General features: G+C 41.5%; 2 protein-coding genes across 2 annotated transcripts in view; one reads left to right on the top strand and one right to left on the bottom strand.

Moving 5' to 3' along the window:
* Positions 1 to 6,825, bottom strand: part of LOC138971054 (uncharacterized) — a 17,617-nt gene extending 10,792 nt beyond the window's left edge. Inside the window, exons 1-4 of the mRNA XM_070343656.1 lie at positions 6,607 to 6,825; positions 2,220 to 2,286; positions 1,659 to 1,832; positions 1 to 96 (exon numbers count right to left, since the gene is read on the bottom strand). The exon at positions 1 to 96 is cut by the window's left edge and continues 693 nt beyond it. Coding sequence (XP_070199757.1) covers positions 1 to 96; positions 1,659 to 1,832; positions 2,220 to 2,283 — 334 coding nt within the window. The 5' untranslated portion in view covers positions 2,284 to 2,286; positions 6,607 to 6,825. The remainder of the gene's footprint in view (positions 97 to 1,658; positions 1,833 to 2,219; positions 2,287 to 6,606) is intronic.
* A 3,846-nt stretch (positions 6,826 to 10,671) lies between these two features.
* Positions 10,672 to 19,566, top strand: part of LOC138971055 (carbohydrate sulfotransferase 13-like) — a 12,218-nt gene continuing 3,323 nt past the window's right edge. Inside the window, exons 1-2 of the mRNA XM_070343657.1 lie at positions 10,672 to 10,857; positions 13,680 to 13,814. Of these exons, the coding sequence (XP_070199758.1) occupies positions 13,697 to 13,814 (118 nt within the window). The 5' untranslated portion in view covers positions 10,672 to 10,857; positions 13,680 to 13,696. The remainder of the gene's footprint in view (positions 10,858 to 13,679; positions 13,815 to 19,566) is intronic.

The following is a 19,566-nucleotide window of genomic DNA, read 5'->3' on the forward strand; positions in this document are numbered from 1 at the left end:
CCCTGTCTGGTGGAACACAGTCTATCATCTCGATTTCTACAACATCCTCGTCTAACAGATCGAACAAAACGGGAATGTTTGCTGGCGAAGGCGAGGCTGAAAAAAAAAGCACAAGACAATTAATCGAGTGAAGAGGATAAATAAATAACGAAAGTAAAAGATCTCGATGTTTATGGCTGGGAGGGAAGAGTGTGTGCCGATGAAAAAATAGTTGGTGATGAATGTGGAAGGAAGAAAGAAAGAAGGATTGGAGAGAAGGCTTAGGAAGGAAGGAAGACAGAAAGAAAGAAAGACAGAAAAGGCAAAGAAAATAAGTAAGAAAGAAAAAGGCAAGGAAAGAAAGAAAGAGAAGAAGGAAAAGAAAAACAGAAAAATATAAAACTTACACGCATAATAACAAGAAAATGAAAAAAACAAAAAATGAAAGGTTGTCTTCATGATCAACTGTTTTACCTCGGTTTACAAGCAGACGACCTACGGGAGGCAACTTTTAACACACCATGCAATAAATACCATCGTTACTTGCTTCTCTCCCTTCAATACCTAAAAAAAAATAACCCCGTGTTGCAGGCTATTTTTATTTGTCCCACAGCTTTTTTCCCGCACAAAAACTTAAAAAAAAAGGGTGAGTGAGAAGGGGGGGGCGGGGATGGGGGGGGGGGGGGGGGGGGGGTGGGTAAGGCTAATGCAGCTTCGATGAATGTATGACTAAGTCTATTGAGTTATTTGTGTTCACGTTGAAAAGAAAAGAAGACACAACGTTCACGAAACGTGGAGGGACAGCGCTAAGGGACAGAACTTCCACAAATAAGCAATAATGATATACCCGCTAGTGCGCTTATGCGCCCACGCAGACTCAATTTCGGGCTTTTACGCAAAGAAGAGAATATCCTTTGTCAGCTCAGTGTGACGCACAGGAGTTAAACAGTAAGGTCAATGTTCACTGACTGTTATTGTATTATCAACTAACTGAAAACGCCACAAAATTGACTAGTACCCATAAATAAGCAATAATGATATACCCGCTAGTGCGCTTATGCGCCCACGCAGACTCAATTTCGGGCTTTTACGCAAAGAAGAGAATATCCTTTGTCAGCTCTGACGGGCACAGGGGTTAAACAGTAAGGTCAATGTTCACTGACTGTTATTGTATTATCAACTAACTGAAAACGCCACAAAATTGACTAGTACCCATAAATATCCGATGCTACAGTGATCCGGTCTTCCCTACAAACATTATTAACCCTAACGGACTTAACACTTCGTGTTTTCCTACACTCTCAGTGTATTGACGTCAGTAAGAAACATATAACCTTCTCTGTTTTGTAACCCTCTCTTCTCAGAATCGTTCTTCCGTGACAGTGAGCACTTCTAGGAACTTAGCCGTGACGTAACGATGCAGATCCATATTCTCGTGTACCAACCCGGACTGGATGAGAAACTGCGTGGGCCGGCGGTGTCGGGGTGAATGACATTCACAGCCGGAACCGCTCCATCCGTTTTTGTTGAAAACAATCAGTGTATTCGTAGGATTTCCGGGTGAATTGTTACAACTTTCACTCGTTCTTGGTAGAGCCATTGGAGTTTCGGGTGTTTGTGACATTCAACAGGCTACGGCCGTGTGTACCAGTTTTTGGATTATATTGTATGAGACTTACTGTTCGTTTCGCTCCTTTGCGGCTCCGCTGCTAAATATAGACGGGGGTATTCCGACATCTCTGTGGCGCTGCTTGGTGGTTGCCGCGTGGCGGGTGTCACTGGGGATGTTGCCGTTGTTGTAGACGTGGGTGGTGTACTAGTATGGGGGAAGAAAAATTTCTTCACCAGCTCATCTGTAACAAGATGAATTACATATATATTAACTAGTTGATATTGGTCTGTGTCCTACTCTTGAAATGGGAAAATCCGTTTCAATTTGGTGTTGATAATGTTGAGACTGATTATATTTGGGATGCACGTTAACTATACAAGTTATTATCAGTTCACAAAACAGAAATGTGTCTTCGTGATGATGATGATGATGATGATGATGATGATGATGATGATGATGATGTAATAACGCTCTCTGTCTCTCTCTGTCTCTCTGTCTCTGTCTCTGTCTCTGTCTCTCTCTGTCTGTCTGTCTCTGTCTGTCTGTCTGTCTCTCTCTCTCTCTCTCTCTCTCTCTCTCTCTCTCTCTCTCAGGCTCTCTCTCTGACCCCAAGGTAAAGGTCACTCACCGACCGCAGCAGAATCAAGGGAGAGCATGTCCTCGGATGTGAGGTTGCGGAACGGAACAGACATCCGCTGTTGACAAAAATAAAATAAACTTGTAAATGTTTTATTCTTTATTTAGGTAAGAAAAACAGAAATATACATTTCTGGCCCTAACGAACCCAGCTGATTGTCTTTTATCTAGATCCTAAATGAAAGTACTGTGTGTGTGTGTGTGTGTGTGTGTGTGTGTGTGTGTGTGTGTGTGTGTGTGTAAGTGCGTGCGTGCGTGCGTGCGTTTGTGTGTGGTTTATCAGCCTTTGAGAGAAATGCTTTGGAAGGAAATACGTATGGACAAATAATCAGAATGAACAGTCACTGAAAACAAATTCCCAATGGTCGACCTGTCTTCTAAAGCAGAAACTATGATTTGTCTTCTCTTTTCTTCTTGAAGCATACCTCGGCGTTCTCTGAGATTCGTGTAAGCTATAATTATTATGCTGTTTGTTGTGGTAAACAAACTTCTTCTTCTTCTTCTTCTTCTTCGTTCATGGGCTTAGACTCCCACGTTCACTCATGTTTTTAGCACGAGTGGATTTTTACGTGTATGACCGTTTTTACCTCGCCATTCAGACAGCCATACGCCGATTTCGGGGGAGGCATGCTGGGTATTTTCGTGTTTTTATAACCCACCGAACTCTGACATGAATTACAGGATCTTTTCCGTGCGCACTTGGTCTTGTGCTTGCGTGTACACACGAAGGGGGATAAAGCACTAGCAGGTCTGCACATAAGTTGACCTGGGAGATCGGAAAAATCTCCACTCTTAACCCACCAGACGGCAACGACCGGGATTCGAACTCACGACCTACCTCCCGATTAGGAGGCCGATGTCTTACCACCACGTCACCAAGCCCGTCAGGTAAACAAACGGTTTAAGAGACAGTCGCGCCATTTTCCTATATAAACAAATGTATTACTCTTAGCTATAGTTTAGTTTAATTTACTTTACTTTACTTTACTTTATTACGTTTAATTTTTTATCTGTAACCTTTTTTTTATTATTTTTTTTTTATTCTCTTTATTTATAACTTTTGTATCGTCTTTCCCTTGGTTTGTTTAACGTTTGCCTGAGACACCCCCCCCCCCCCCCGGGTTAGGGGGAAGGATTTACCCCTCCCTGGACCCCCCGCGGGTTAGGAGGAAGAATTTACCCGATGCTCCCCAGCATGTCGTAAGAGGCGACTAACGGATTCTGTTTCTCCTTTTACCCTTGTTAAGTGTTTCTTCTATAGAATATAGTCAATGTTTGTAAAGATTTTAGTCAAGCAGTATGTAAGAAATGTTAAGTCCTTTGTACTGGAAACTTGCATTCTCCCAGTAAGGTCATATATTGTACTACGTTGCAAGCCCCTGGAGCAATTTTTTGATTAGTGCTTTTTGTGAACAAGAAACAATTAACAAGTGGCTCTATCCGTCGCGATATAACCTTCGTGGTTGAAAACGACGTTAAACACCAAATAAAGAAAGAAAGAAAGAAAGTTTGCCTGAGTTTAGTCCTTAGAATAGGTTTATTTTATGCTCTTCTTGCACCTAAAATAGAAAAAGCAACGAAATTATATAGCCACAATTAAATTATTTTCGTCTTCTTCCTCATGCAGTTATTCATACACACCCTTTAGTGTCCTATTTCCAGCGTGGCATGAATGACACTGAAGTGCACTCCAAGCAAAAAATAGTATCGGAGATTTCACGAGTAGCTCGCTCAAAATCAGGAAAGGGTGAGCCCAATTTCACCACGGCTGATCGACCAATCTCAAGAGGTTTATAAAAGATATCTGCATAGCTTTTTGAATTCTGTTTTACCTTTTGCAATATTGGTCCTTAACTAGCATACGTTTAGCATAATTAATGACGTGGTTTTCAGTGGCTGCAATCCCTAATTGGACATTGCAGAAACTGTGGATATTGAATCTCAAGTATTGGCTTAATTATTTATTTTTGTGTTGTATAATATAAACTGATCGCGTGCAACTTGAATGCCTAATATGGCGGCCCCAGTCTTCTAGTGATGTCATAAGCACCAGCCAAACAAAAAGAAGCGTGTGGAACATATCTTGTGTTGGTTTTATCGAAAGAAAATAGCGTAAAATAAAAGCTAAACAGTTGACCGCAAAGATTGTTTGTTGTTTCAATAAAAGTCACAAGGTTTGCTGTTCAGTCACACGATTATTTTTTTAATGTAAAGTGTGTTCTTGTAACAGCCTTGCTTATCACTTTCTCTCTGTGTGTGTGTGTGTGTGTGTGTGTGTGTGTGTGTGTGTGTGTGTGTGTGTGTGTGTGTGTGTGTGTGTGTGTGTGTGTGTGTGTGTGTGTGTGTGTGTGTGTGTGTGTGTGTGTGTGTGTGACTGATTACTTGATTAAGAATCATTGCATTCTTCATTTTCATTCTTCATTTTCATTACTTCATTATCCCATCGCTGGGAACTTCGGTTCCAGAAAAAAAGCTAGCGGCAGCAGAGTCGCGCGCGTTAAAGTGTTATCAGACACCTTCACTTATGGCAAAATGACCGACGTCTTTTAAGTGCCACAGTGGGGGGCGGGGGTGGGGGGGGGGGGGGATTAGGACAGTCTAAAAGTCACATACAGTTGACCTGAGTCCTTCCCGGCCTGGATTCCATGGGCCAGTGCTCTACCAACTGAGCTATCGGGCCTCTACATCCGCCTGTTCGCTTTGTGGGGATGCCAGGATTACATCTTAATAAAGATGGTTAAAACTGCGTCTTTGCGGAAATAATACTTTCTGAAACACGCAAAAGCAATCAGACAAGTCTTGTTGGGTTTTCTTATAGGGCAGACACTGTATTTGTTTCAATTTTTCATAGAGCTGTTCACTTCGTCATGCATGATCACAAAATGATCGGGAATTCAAACACAAACTCTTTTGATGTGGATATTTTTTGTATTATGCGTGAGATATACCCGGCTCACTCAGTGGCTGTACATTGAAAACATGAATTGTGTACAGTAAATGCTGGTCACTAAAGGTAAACCTCAATCCAGTAATCCCAGACTGCACAATTTTCTTTCTCTTTTTGCTCTCACTCTTTGGCGAAAAAAAATTCAGGGAAACGTATCCACGAGTCACGTGCAATAACGCAATCGAAGATCCAAGGTTTGTTTTTGTGAAGCCATCGAGGATATATTCCAAAGATTTTTTTGTATCACTTTAGACAGTACCAAACAGTGGGTTTTTTTAAAAATTGTTGTTGTTGTTGTTGTTGTTGTTGTTGTTGTTGTTGTTGTTGTTGTTGTTTTGCATTGTATCCTTCTTCAGAAAACAAGTTTAAGTGACAAGAAGGCGCCAATAAGTATGTTGACTGTTATCATCTCATAGTGACCATGACCACATTAAAGCACTCACTGTCTCTTCTTTAACAGATGTTCAAAAACTGTAACATCAAGAGCTTTCTCTTGCAAAACAAACAAAGATGCAGAGATAAGATCAAATTAGATACATTTGCTATAATGCTATAAACGAACAGATGCTTTTCTTGCATACTGGCATCGTCCCAAAAAATAAAATAAGAAGACACTCTTAAGGTGATGCATTATTTAAATGTTAGACATGCTGAATATTTGTTGCGCAACCAGCTAAGAAAAGGACTATGGAACAAAAATTGTTGGAAAACTCAAGTTAGATTAGAAGCATGCATACAGTGATTGTTATAAAACATAATTTTTTTTTTACTGAACCGCAAATTTTAAAGTAGCATACGAAATACGGAAATTCAAATCATCAATTTCGTACTGTCAATTACTTGACAATTTCTCGCGACGTTCAAATTCAAGCTTGCAATAAAGGGATTTCAGTCTTATTTTTGACGATTCCATGCAAACAAAATATGTTGGAACTTTTTTTTTCAATGGAGAGAATAACCTTTTTTTCAACAAATATAAAAATGTAAGTTTGAGACTATTCTTTCAACATATCCTTACTTAAAGCATGACAGAGCCAGAGCGACATACATACGTACAGACAGACAGATATACAGACAGGCATGCGCAGGCACTCAGACTGACTGACAGACTGACATACAGAGTACTGAGACATGAAAAGCGAGGAAAGAAGCATCACGCGAACAAGTCTACATAGAAAAGGAGAAAGTCAATGGTTCCAATGAAATGATATTATGTAGTCATAATTTCGAAAATAATTAAAATGCGTGTGCTTTTTTACGTCACACAATCAGGGCATAAGAGAGATGACATTCATGATAAAAACAATAGAATCAGCAATATGATCAATAGAAATGTATTACATTAAACGCAACTTAACATATATACATATATTATTGAAAGAGCTTATTTGCATGAGTTGACTTTGCATAAATGACTGTAGCAATTACTTACTTTACCAGGTTGAATGAGAGCAGCCTAGGTTGAGCAGCAATGACCGATGCCAGAAATGATAAATCAATGCAGACGACAATTCACCACGTGTGCGGGATATACCACAAACTTTGCTCAGAACTGCTTACAAATCCTTTTAAAACAATTTTTAACCTTCTACCCGAGTCAAAATCAGTTTTCCAATAATTATCTTTAGCATATTCAACCAGTTTATAAGACTCCCGCGTACAATAATAGCGACCTCAGGGATACCCTGCCTAAATAAGGAAGACACGATTACTGCGAAATGGCGACTTCATGCAATAAACCAAGCTATACGGTTGGCTGATGTGTTATTGAAGTCCCGATTCGCCGTCTAAATTTAGATCATAATTCGTAGGGTTCTTGGGGTTCCCCTTCCTTGTTTAGTTTCAGACACGATTGGAGAACGAGGAAGTTAAAGAATAGTTACTATACAAAAGGAGTTGGGTACACGCTAACAGCATGTTGTGTTCAAGGCATACAATATGCGGATGTTCTGCAACGAGGAAAAGGTTGTGCAAGCTAGGCCAGTTATTCCACTCGAGTAGTACTATTACACTTGAAGCAAACAGACATGAATGCAAACACGAGAAATTCGGTCAGAATGTTCAAAGCGGATGACAATTTCCGGGATTGGGCAAAAGTAAAGCCCAATCATTCTCCGCGGTGTTTGTTTCCCGATTTTAGTCACTTAGTATTTTGTGTACAGTTTTTACTACGCGATAAGAAATGACAAAAACGTGTTAACGGCTTTATAGGCTTTAGGTCCAATCATGTTCATGTAGTGTTGTTTCCCTATGATACTGAGTTAGTCTTCTATCTAGTTGTTTTATTCGTCGCGATATAACCTTCGTGGTTGAAAACGACGTTAAACACCAAATAAAGAAAGAAAGAATAGTTGTTTTATGAAAAGGTTTCAAGGAAACAAATCTTCTTTATGTTTTAGGCCTGCGGCAAAGAGCCGGCAACTCGTACTCGCTAAACAATGTTTTGTCTTTATTTTTTCTTTAATTTCAACATGTGTTTTTCACATCCGTATGTTTGAACTGGTCCTGGACAGTTTTCATTGGACGCTCCCAACCGTCGGAGAAAATTGATAGGATCCTAGTAACTGTACGCTGACCTCTACAGCCTTTTTTTGAGGACATTGTCAAACACGTCTCCCATTGGTCACTGCCGCTGACGGAGTTAAATCCCTGTTTCCTCTGAACGTGAAAATCATTAAAGCGTTCCAAGAAAAATGCATACACAGAGTACGGTCCTGTTCAATTGTTCCTTCTTAAACGCAAGACACAAACACTTTACTGATTTGACCAAGGATAAGGAAAATATAAACTGAGTTTAGTTGCTGGGCAGCAGTGCTCAATTAAAAACAAAACGTACCATCAATCGCAATAGGTCTATATGACTCAAACTTTGCGCCCAAAAACAAATCAACCTCAGTTAAAACAATTTTCCAACATCGCATTTTGTGTGGCAGAGTTGACTCAGGACAATGAGCTGTTTGTAATTTACTGACATTATGTTGGGTTCGTTTGATCCGAATTAAAAACAAAAAGTCCCTTGCTGGGTTAACTCGCGGTGCTGCAGCTTCCGCTCTGTACTGTTCAAATCTGACATCGGATATACCCAACACATTCTCTCTCTCTCTCTCTCTCTCTCTCTCTCTCTCTCTCTCTCTCTCTCTCTCTCTCTCTCTCTCTCTCTCTCTCTCTCTCTCTCTCTCTCTCTCTCTCTCTCTCTCTCTCTCTTTCTCTCTCTCTCTCTCAGTCTCTCTCTCTCTCTCTCTCTCTCTCTCTCTCACACACACACACACACACAAACAAACACACACACACACACACACACACACACACACACACACACTCACACACACACAGTCATACACACGCACGCACGCACACCCTCTCACAAAGAGAGAAAGATATAGGGAGGTTAAGAGAGAGAGAGAGAGCGAGCGAGAGAGAGAGACACACACACACACACAAATACATACATACACACACACACACACACACACACACACACACACACACACACACACACACACACACACACACATAACGCACACATTCACAAACACAAAGGCTTCACACACACACAAACACACATATATACATACACACACACACACACACACACACACACACACACAACACACACACACACACACACACACACAACACACACACACACACACACACACACACACACACACACACACACACACACACATCACCGACCCTCGTCTCGATTCCCCCGTATATATGTTAAAGGCACAGTAAGCCTCCCGTAAACCATCACAGATACGGTCAGGCTTTTTACACACAGTACAAACACCCTTTCATTTAAACACTCACCGATTGAGAACATCCTAGGTGCCCTCCGTAAAGAGCGAACAATTTTCAAAGACTTTATTTTTGCGTGGTTTATCTTACCCCTGAGCCATCGTGAACCCGTGTGATCCAGTTTCCCTTTTTCACAATGTAGTCGTCAGTTAGTAATTTGAATGCGACTCGGTGTGAGCTTATCTACAATAGCACGTTTTTATGCACGAAACAAACAGCTGTGGTTCACTAGAACTCTAGCGATGGCTTTTGACTGTTGAGAGGAACGGCGATGATATGCATAAACAGTCGTCTGCTACGACCCTTGCGTGACCCTGCTTCCGGGCTTTTCTTTTTTCAAACTGTCACCACTTCGAATTGTACTGATCTTGTCTTGATGAAAAAAGAATTATTTTATGATTAACGAATGTTTGTGTAACAAGCTGTCAATTTATTATTTAGATGGTAATCTTGAACTTTAGCGTGTTAAATTCATAGCTCATAATTCAGAGGCATATAAGTCTCCAAATTTGTAGAACCTGCATTTGTAATCATAACAAGTCATTTTAGATCCTTTTGAAGTTACGGAATGAACTCCGATGAACTGTACGAATGCATTTCGTTTACATGGGTCAAAGAAGGAATTATCCGTATGAGCGAACAAGGGAGACAACTCTTTCGTGTAAATGATGTCCCATGGTTGACAACGTACGCCATTTTCGGTGTATTTTCGTCGATTGAACAACCAAATTAATTAATTATGCTTAAGTTTGGAGCTCAATCCGTCAATTAATTTCACGACAAATGTTCTTTGGCTTGCTTACATGGACTTGTATCAAAAATAAGTAAAGAATGTCACTGGATTCTGAGCTATGAATTTAACACGCGAAAGTTCAAGTTTACCATTTAGATTTTAAAAGTTAGGTCTAGCGCAAAAACGCACCACGGTCCAAAAACATTCTGATAATCATCGATCCACGGCTATCGCCAGTTTACATCGATAGAATGAGACCCGAAGGGAAGTAACTCATTTTTGACCTGAGTTCAGGATGGGTCCAAAAAGTGTTCGAGACAATCTGCAAAATTAATTAATTCTTTAAATATTGCTCGCTCTTTACGTAGGGCACCTAGGATGTTCCCGTTTGGTGAGCGTTCAAATGGAAGGGTGTTTGTACTGTGTGTAAAAGCCTGACAGTATCTGTGATGGTTTACGGGAGGTTTACTGTCCGGGCGTGATTTCCAGTATTCATAACAGCCGTCCAGCACCAAAACAAGGCGCCATTGTTGTAGATGACCAAGTCCACGAAAATAAATTCTTTGAAAATTGCTCACGCTCGACAGAAAACAGCCAGGATGTTCCCGTTCGGTGAGCGTTCAAATGGAAGTATGCTTGTACTGTATGTAGACGCTCGGGGAGCTCTGTGATGGTTTACGGGAGGCTTACTGTGCCTTTAACACATTTAGTCAATACTTGACTAAACGTAAAAATAAACACGAGCTACAAAACCGCCGGAGGAGGGGGAGGGGGGGTGTGTGGTAATTCCAAAACGACAGCTGGTGACAGTGAGCATTTAATCTGATTTGTCAGCGCTCCCTATCGATCCCAACCATTTTTGATCTTCCCACCATACTCTCTCTCTCTCTGCGTCTGATGGAAATGTGAGCATAGCTCAGCACAGGCAGTCCGGTGAATAATTATAGCTAGATGTCACTGCTGTCACAACATCGGTTTGTTATGCTAAGCGCACGTGCAAAAGTGAAGCCACAGCTTTGTCCTGGTAGTGAAATCTGGACAAGTGTGTTTCTGGTCGTGTCATTTGTCATCAGTCCATCAGTTCGGAGAGAGAGAAGCAGCTGGGGAGAGACCGTGGGTTATTGACTGCATCATACTTTTCAGCGAAAGGTATGTGATAATTATATTATGCTGGTTGTTGGTCGTGTGTGTTAATTGTCAGTTGATCAAGGGCGCTCACGAGAGAGGAGAGAGAGGGAGAGACAGACAGGCAAGCAGGGAGAAAGGGAGAACACACACACACACACACACGCACGCACGCATGCACACACACACACAAACACACACACACACACACGCACGCATGCACACACACACACATATGCACGCACGCACATATATCAACACACACACACACACACACACACACACACACAGCAACACAGGACACAAGCGAGTAGACTCTGTTTTCTTTAAAACCCTCTTTTAACATTTATTTTAAGGCCGCTGCTAACGGCACGATATCGTTTGGCTAGCAAATATGCTAGCGGCACGATATCGTTTGGTTAGGCTGCTAACGGCACGATATCGTTTGGCTTGGTCTTCAACAAGCAAATATGCTAGCGGCACGATATCGTTTCGCTTGGTCTTCAACCAGCAAATATGCTAACGACACGAAAAAACTTGGCTTTAGGAAGGCTAAAGTTTTAACAAAACTGAATGATGAGACTGAATAAGCTTGAACTTGTATCCTACGATCGATAACCAGGCAAGAGTGTAGTGTACGTCATACATCCTCAGCGGTCACGTCACTTTAGTAACAATATGGCGTCATGTATGACGTACTTCACATGGTGTCTTGGTGAATCCCGCGATATGTGTATGTTTGATTTTTATATCTTATATTACCCGCTATTACGAGCTAGTCGTGTGACAGAGAGTTTTCTTGCACACGAGACTGTAGATGTTTCACGACGGCTTTAGCCGGAGTGAAACAGCAGCAGTCGAGTGTGCAAGAAAACTCTCTGTCACACGACTAGCTCGTAATGGCGATTATGTCTCACAGCTTCAACAGAGGAGAGAACAAACACGTTTTGCGTACTCACGCTTGATAAACCTAAACACAGGAGCAGCCATTGTGGAGAGATCTACATTTTGACGAAAGTGACCGAACAACTATAAATGACGTCTCGGAATATGTGAATGACGTCACAGTCATCGTCACAGTCTGTATCTTTTGAAGCATCGCAATCTTCATGACGTCTTTCTGTGTCTGCATCCGCGAAATGTTTGTTCTTTCCGGGATCTTTGTCATCTATGTTCACAACTCTGTCCTTATAGTGTTAGACTAACAGGCCTCCTGAGCGAGCCACTTTCCAAGGGCAGCTAAATTCGCGTATGGAAACAGTACTGTCGTCTGGGATGCCGTTTTCAGTATTCTGAGCGTTGAAGAATTTGTAAAGAGAAGAAACGATAACAGCAGGACAAATAAAAGTCGTTTGTGCATTTTGGGGTTTTTGGGGGGACGATTTCGAGTTTGAATCCGTTCTTGCACATGCTCCAAAGCGTGTAACATACAATCTTGCACACGTTTGCTTTAGTAGTGGCAAAGAAGGAAAGCGTGTGACATATATATATATAATGTATATATTTTATTTATTATTTTTTGTGTGTGCGGATTTGTAAAGCTGGATGAGACCGTAGCCTTAAAACTCTGGTTTATCCCGCTATAAGATAACATTATTATTATTATTATTTTTATTTTAAAACGGGCGTAACTCGCTTCAAAATTGACCAAAATTGATGCCGTTTTTTTGCTTTTGGCGTTTTGAACTGGCGTGTATGTGATGTCTGGCAGAATCGCGTCACAGCTTCATGTAATCACAATAGGAATCGAAATGCTGGCCAACATGCAAACACCGATCATTCTCCGCCATGATGGACAGCAAAACGCGGAAAGAAGAGGAGTCACGTGACAACGGTAGAAAAACAAAGGCTGCTTGGATCGGAACATTTTTCTCATAAACCGGAAGTGACGGAAAAAAATGCTCAACTCAACAACAACAACAACAAAATGCCTGAAAAACAAGAAAGGATCGTTTCGTTAGCATCTGGACCACGAATTTGCTTCACATCCAATATCGTTTCGCTAGCATCCAAGCTCTCACAGTTGCTTCGCGTACGATATCGTTTCGCTAGTAGGGAGATTCAAGAGACAGCACGTTTCGTTTTGCAGCTCGTTTCGTTTGGTGAATGAGTCACCCCGCGAAACGGAACGTGAAACGAGACGGCATAGGCCACAGACAAGATTTAGATGTATTCACGTTTCGTTTCGGAATGAAGGAAGGGCGATAAATCTTCAAGTGAAATTATCACGTCTGTCCTCGATCAGAATGGGGAAAAAAAACCCTAGGAGGTGGTCCAGAATCGGGCATACTTTGATTATTTTCAGTCCAAATAAATCACACAGACTTTGTTTATACAAAATCACATACGAAGCCAGAATAAAAATTCGATGCGATGACCTACTTCTGCTTCGCCATTTGCTTTCTTCACCATGAAGTTGGATAAATGTACCAGGATCAGCACCCTTCAAAATATTTCAGTTCACAACAGTTGTCTACCTCCAATGAACACATTCTCAGCGCTGAAAGACTGTGAAAGGGTTGATGAATCTAGCAATGCATAAAATGGCCAACAAATAAAACTGTTAGTGTGCAAAAATACTCACAAAAGTTGACGAAATATTGTTCGTTTTTTGGGGGTGGAAAACGTGACTGCGTTTTGACGTTCCACGTTCCGTTTCAGTTGACCTTCACCTTTCCAGCGAGAGACTCCCGAAATGATGACGTTTACCACGACTTCAAAACGAAACGTCCCGACGTTTCGTTTATTAAATCTCCGTAGTATCTAAGCCCTCGAATTTGCTTTATATCCGATATCGTACCGTTAGCCACTCCGTTATTTTAAACATATCAAAATGATCTGTGCAGGTGACATATTTCACGCGATGTTGGCACCTGTTTTGAGGAGACTACGATGGCGCCGAATGTCGCTGTGGTTGCTGGCTATGGCGATCGTTGGATGTCTGGGGTTTCTCACCTTCACCAATCAAGTCCCTGTCTTGGGTAAGTGGTTTGCACGTGCGATTGATGTATTGTTAGTAGTGGTGGTGGTGGTGGTGGGGGTGTCGCTGTTGTTGTTCTAGATTTTGGTGTTGTTGTTGTTGTTGTTGTTGTTGTTGTTGTTTTTACGCTGACTAGCAGAGTGTTCTGTCATTACGTTCATGTGTCTGTTATGCCAGTCCCACCCCCGGTTGGTGGTATTGTTGTTGGTGGTGGTGATGGTGGTAGTGTCGCTGTTGTTGTTCTAGGTTTTGGTGTTGTTGTCGTTGTTGTTGTTGTTGTTGTTGTTGTTGTTGTTGTTGTTGTTTTTACGCTGACTAGCAGAGTATTCTGTCATTACGTTCATGTGTCAGTCTGTTATGCCATTCCCACCCTCGGTTGGTGGTGGTGTTGTTGGTGGTGGTGATGGTGGTAGTGTCGCTGTTGTTGTTCTAGGTTTTGGTGTTGTTGTCGTAGTTGTTGTTGTTTTTACGCTGACTAGCAGAGTGTTCCGTCATTACGTAATGTGTCTGTTATGCCATTCCCACCCCCGGTTGGTGGTGGTGTTGTTGGTGGTGGTGTTGTTGGTGGTGGTGATGGTGGTAGTGTCGCTGTTGTTGTTCTTGGTTTTGGCGTTGTTGTTGTTGTTGTTGTTGTTGTTGTAGTTTTCGTTGTAATGATGGTTCTGGGGAGTGGGGTAAATTGTGTGTATCTTTGTCTGTGTATGTGTCCATCTGTCTGCCTCTGTGTGTGTGTGTGTGTGTGTGTGTGTGTGTGTGTCTTTCTTGTTTTGTTAGAAGCTAGGACTTATTGCGTGCTGATCACCAGCTCCTATATCTCTCAACTTAATGATCTGGTGCCGAACAAAACGAATTTTAACAAATAACAAATCGTATATCAAATAATTTTGTCAACCTTTCGGCCTGAAACTTTAAGATCGACTCTGAAACCCTGTCGAAACAACAAAACCTGGTTAGCTGAAACCGGTAAACCGAGACGGGTCAAACTGGCCTCGGAGAAAATATGCCAGCATCAAACCTAACACATTTACACAAACCGATTTTCTTTAATTTTGAGATTTTTTTTTTTTAGTTAACATATAACTAACTGGGGTTCAGGAGTTAAGATGACGTATACAATACAATCGTGGTTTTTTTGAGTCTGTAGTAAATATTCGACTTTAATGACAACTATTTTGAACAAACTTATTAATAAGTTTTTCAGCCCTCCCACTGAAGTGCAATCCTATAGTCAAGACTGAGTCAAAGAATAATGGACAAAAATTTAAATCAATTTGATTGAAAAGTATCGGTGTGACAGTGCCGCCTGATCAACTCCTATTGAAAAAAGAGCCGGAAATGACGTCATCAAAGACACCTATCGACAAATAAAGTATCATGTATGTAAAGTTTATTAAAACTTTGTTAAGTAGTGTTCTGAGGATCGCTCTACACACACACACACGCACAAACGCACGCACGCAAACAAACACACACACGAACACACACACACACACGAACACACACACAGACACACACACACACACACACACACACACACACACACACACACACACACACACACACACACAGAGCACTACCCACTACACCACTTGTGTTCCAATCCTACAAGCACCCCCCCCCCCCTCCCCACTTTCCTCTTTTTTTCCAACTGTCAACCCGGTCGCACCTGCTGCGAGTTAATTATCGATTAACGGGTCGTCACTGGCCGACTGATTTGCTTGCACGTGTGATGATATCGACATTCTCGCACTCTTCCTGCATGGATATAGCTTACTAGAATGAATACCCGCTTCGCCGGGTAGCCGGCTTCGCCGGGAAGAAGTACTTAGAGCCGTACGCCGGCTTCGCCGGGTCCGAACAATGGACCCGCCAAGCTTAGGTCCCTCCCAGATTCGTGGAATGGGAACAGCACGAAAATGATTCAGTGGCCATAATGCCATTCCTGACCATATCGAGTCCCATCCTTGTCGACGAATGTAACCGTGTTAATCACCTTTGGAGGCGAACTCCACTCAAACAGGATTGAGCAATTTATAGCTTATCTGTAAGCCCTTTTGAACTGTTATGGCTTTTCAAAGGAAGGCCAGTACATACAAATACACAAAAGCCGCCAGACCACATCACAAACAGAACTGAACAATCCCCAGGTGTTGCTCACATAGAGAGAGAGACACACACACACACACACACACACACACACACACACACACACACACACACACACACACACACACACACACACACACAAACACAGAGAAGCCGTATCTATAGAGAGATAGATGACAGTGTATTTTTCGCGTGGCTATAAATTGATTCGACCTTTGCACTTTTACAGTGAGGATAATTTACGGGTCCAATTTACGTTCTGGACACTGCGGTGACCTTCTAAAAATAGTAACAGAACGCCGGGAATATCCGAAGACGCCCCACTCATACTATAGTGCACCATACGAAGGAAGGGAGGTAAACGCTGAAAACCTGGAGAAGATGAGAAGATAAGGAAGAGTTACTTATAATGGTGAAATGAACACAAAAACCAAACTCGGTTCAGCGCTGCGCGCTGAGAGCACGTGTTGAAATATCTCATCGATGATATTGTGTCCGGGGTGTAGCTGAATACGGTGTCCAAATTTGAAAAAGATCCACCGAGAACTTTGGCTTTGGTGTGTCGGTATGGGGGCCCGGGTAGCTGAGGTGGAACCAAAATAGCTGAGGTGGAACCAAAATCGGTTCAGCGCTGCGCGCTGAGAGCACGTGTTGAAATATCGACCAGGTTGTGTCCTGTCCCGGGTCTACCTGAATATGCCCACCAAATTTGAAGCAGATCCATCGAGAACTTTGGCCGTGCATCGCGAACTCACACACAGACACACAGACAGACACACAGACACAAGTCGTATATATGTATAGGTTACAACACGAGTGGTTTTTTATATGGCTTGTATTTCAGTCAAGACCCAGCGGATGAATATCATCGGGAGACACGAGCCTTTGGCGAGTGGCTCTCGATTGATATTCCCGCTGGGTCTTGACTGAAATACAAGCCATATAAAAAACCACGAGTGTTGTAATCTGTATATCCCATTCTACCATCAAACACAAAGTGTAGACTACTAGCGGCACTTTTGCGATCTGTGGAGTGTGAAACAGTGTTTTCAGCGAGACATGGCCTTTTTGCAACCTTAAACTAAGTGACCGTCGCTGAAAAAATAAAACGAATGAGTGCATCTATAAGTACGCGGTAACACTACTTTCAGACCGTTTAAAAGCGTTAAGTAAAGGTTCATAAGTTGCAAGAAAGTAATGAAGTCGTATAGAAATCCATTTAGTTGAAGCGCACAATTCTTTTGCGTTTCAGGTCGGCGGAACGGGGAAACCGGTTTGGCCCCCATTTGGCTTACTCGACTCGATTCAGAATCGATTCCACGTTGTTTTTTTCGAACGCATTATTATACAATTAGTCTTATTGACAGAGAAGCAAATTTTAGGGAACACATATGTAGATTTAACCATTTGCTCCCTATTTGAAATGTATCTACATGATAAACTGTTTTGCGAGTGTGTTTGCATGAACCTAAACTGGTATTGATGCGATGAAAACAGGACCCAAGTCTGTCACCGCCGCTTGATTGCATTTTGAAAGAATATGACTGGATTACGGAAAAATACACACATGTTAAGTTCTTAGATACCTTCATCGCCAATGTGGACTTACTGCAGAGCCAGGCAAAAGAGTAGACTTGCTCGCAAAACACGTGAAACAGCTGATGATAGCGAAGCCCAACCGTGCCAGGTAAGGACGGTCTGACAGATTCTCAAAAGTCGTCTGCTAACGAAGCAAGGGGAGGGTACTCGTGTTTTTGTTTTGGTTCGCTAGCATCTGGTTATCTTGTAAGTTGAATGTTCGTTTTTTCCCACCTGCATTGCTTTCATAAAATTCATAATGAAAGAAACGTTTGCTTATTGCATCTCATACATCAGATCAGTTCTGAGATTCATTTTTGCGTGCAACTGATATGGTTTTCTGAGCCGTGCAATACGATTTTGGAACTTCATACAAATGTGTCACATTGTTCGGCGCGAGGTCAAAGGTCGGGAGCAAAGTAGTTCTTCGCCCAAATCGGAATCTGCACTATCATATATTTTTTTGAGTCCATGATGTATTTATTGAGCTATAAAAATACAACATATATACCCATACTGAAGTAACAGAGACAAAGAAGGGAGGTCATGGGATATATATAGATATCACTCGTCCAATTACGGTCCCGGCCTTAATATATCCAGTCCCGTTTAAGGGGAATTTTTTGTGGCAACAGACTGTTTCAAATCGCACTCTCCCTGTACAGGTATGACTAATATTACCCCTCCTATAACAGTCAATACATACATCTATATATGTTACAGTAAATTCTCAAAACTAGGAAATTTGCGAAATCCCTGAAAATTTCAGTAAATTTGTGAATTTCCTGTTCCACTCGGGGATTTCACGAATTTCCTAAAAATTATAGGAAATTTGCGAATTTCCTGAAATGAGCATGTTATTTTTTCACAAATTTACTGAACAATGAAAAACGTTTCAGTAAATTTGTAAAATTCTTTAAAAAAAAAAAAAAAGAGACCGTTTTCTTTATTTTACATTGTGATTTTGATAGATTTGCTGTTAGAAGAAAAAAACAAGTCGCGTAAGGCGAAAATACAATATTTCAATCAATCAATCAATCAATGAGTCTTATATCGCGCATATTCCGTGGGTACAGTTCTAGGCGCTCTGCAGTGATGCCGTGTGAGATGCAATTTTATACGGCCAGTAGATTGCAGCCATTTCGGCGCATATTTACCTTTCACGGCCTATTATTCCAAGTCACACGGGTATAGGTAGACAATTATTAACTGTGCCTAAGCAATTTTGCCAGGAAAGACCCTTTTGTCAATCGTGGGATCTTTAACGTGCACACCCAATGTAGTGTACACGGGGGGAGGGTTCGGACACCGAAGAGAGTCTGCACACAAAGTTGACTCTGTGAAATAAATTTCCGCCGAACCTGGGATCGAACTCACGCTGACAGCGGCCAACTGAATACAAATCCAGCGCGCTACCAACTGAGCTATATAGTCAAGTAGCTGTCGAACTCACAGAATGAAACTGAACGCAACGCAACACAGCAAGACCGTATACTCGTAGCATCGTCACTCCACCGCCCGTGGCAAAGGCAGTGCCCGTGGAATTGACAAAAAGAGCGGGATATTCGTTGCGCTGAGAAGGATAGCACGCTTTTCTGTACCTCTCTTCGTTTTAACTTTCTATATATTTTTGGAATCAGGAACCGACAACGAATAAGATAAAAGTGTTTTTAAATTGATTTCGAAAAAAAATTTTGATAATATTTTTTATATATTTAATTTTCAGAGCTTGTTTTTAATCCGAATATAACATATTTATATGTTTTTGGAATCAGCAAATGATGGAGAATAAGATAAACGTAAATTTGGATCGTTTTATAAATTTTTATTTTTTTTTACAATTTTCAGATTTTTAATGACCAAAGTCATTAATTAAATTTTAAGCCACCACGCTGAAATGCAATACCGAAGTCCGGGCTTCGTCGAAGATTACTTGACCAAAATTTCAACCAATTTGGTTGAAAAATGAGGGCGTGACAGTGCCGCCTCAACTTTCACGAAAAGCCGGATATGACGTCATCAAAGACATTTATAAAAAAAATGAAAAAAACGTTCGGGGATTTCATACC

This window comes from Littorina saxatilis, linkage group LG7 (assembly GCF_037325665.1).
Source record: "Littorina saxatilis isolate snail1 linkage group LG7, US_GU_Lsax_2.0, whole genome shotgun sequence".
Classification (NCBI taxonomy): domain Eukaryota; kingdom Metazoa; phylum Mollusca; class Gastropoda; order Littorinimorpha; family Littorinidae; genus Littorina; species Littorina saxatilis.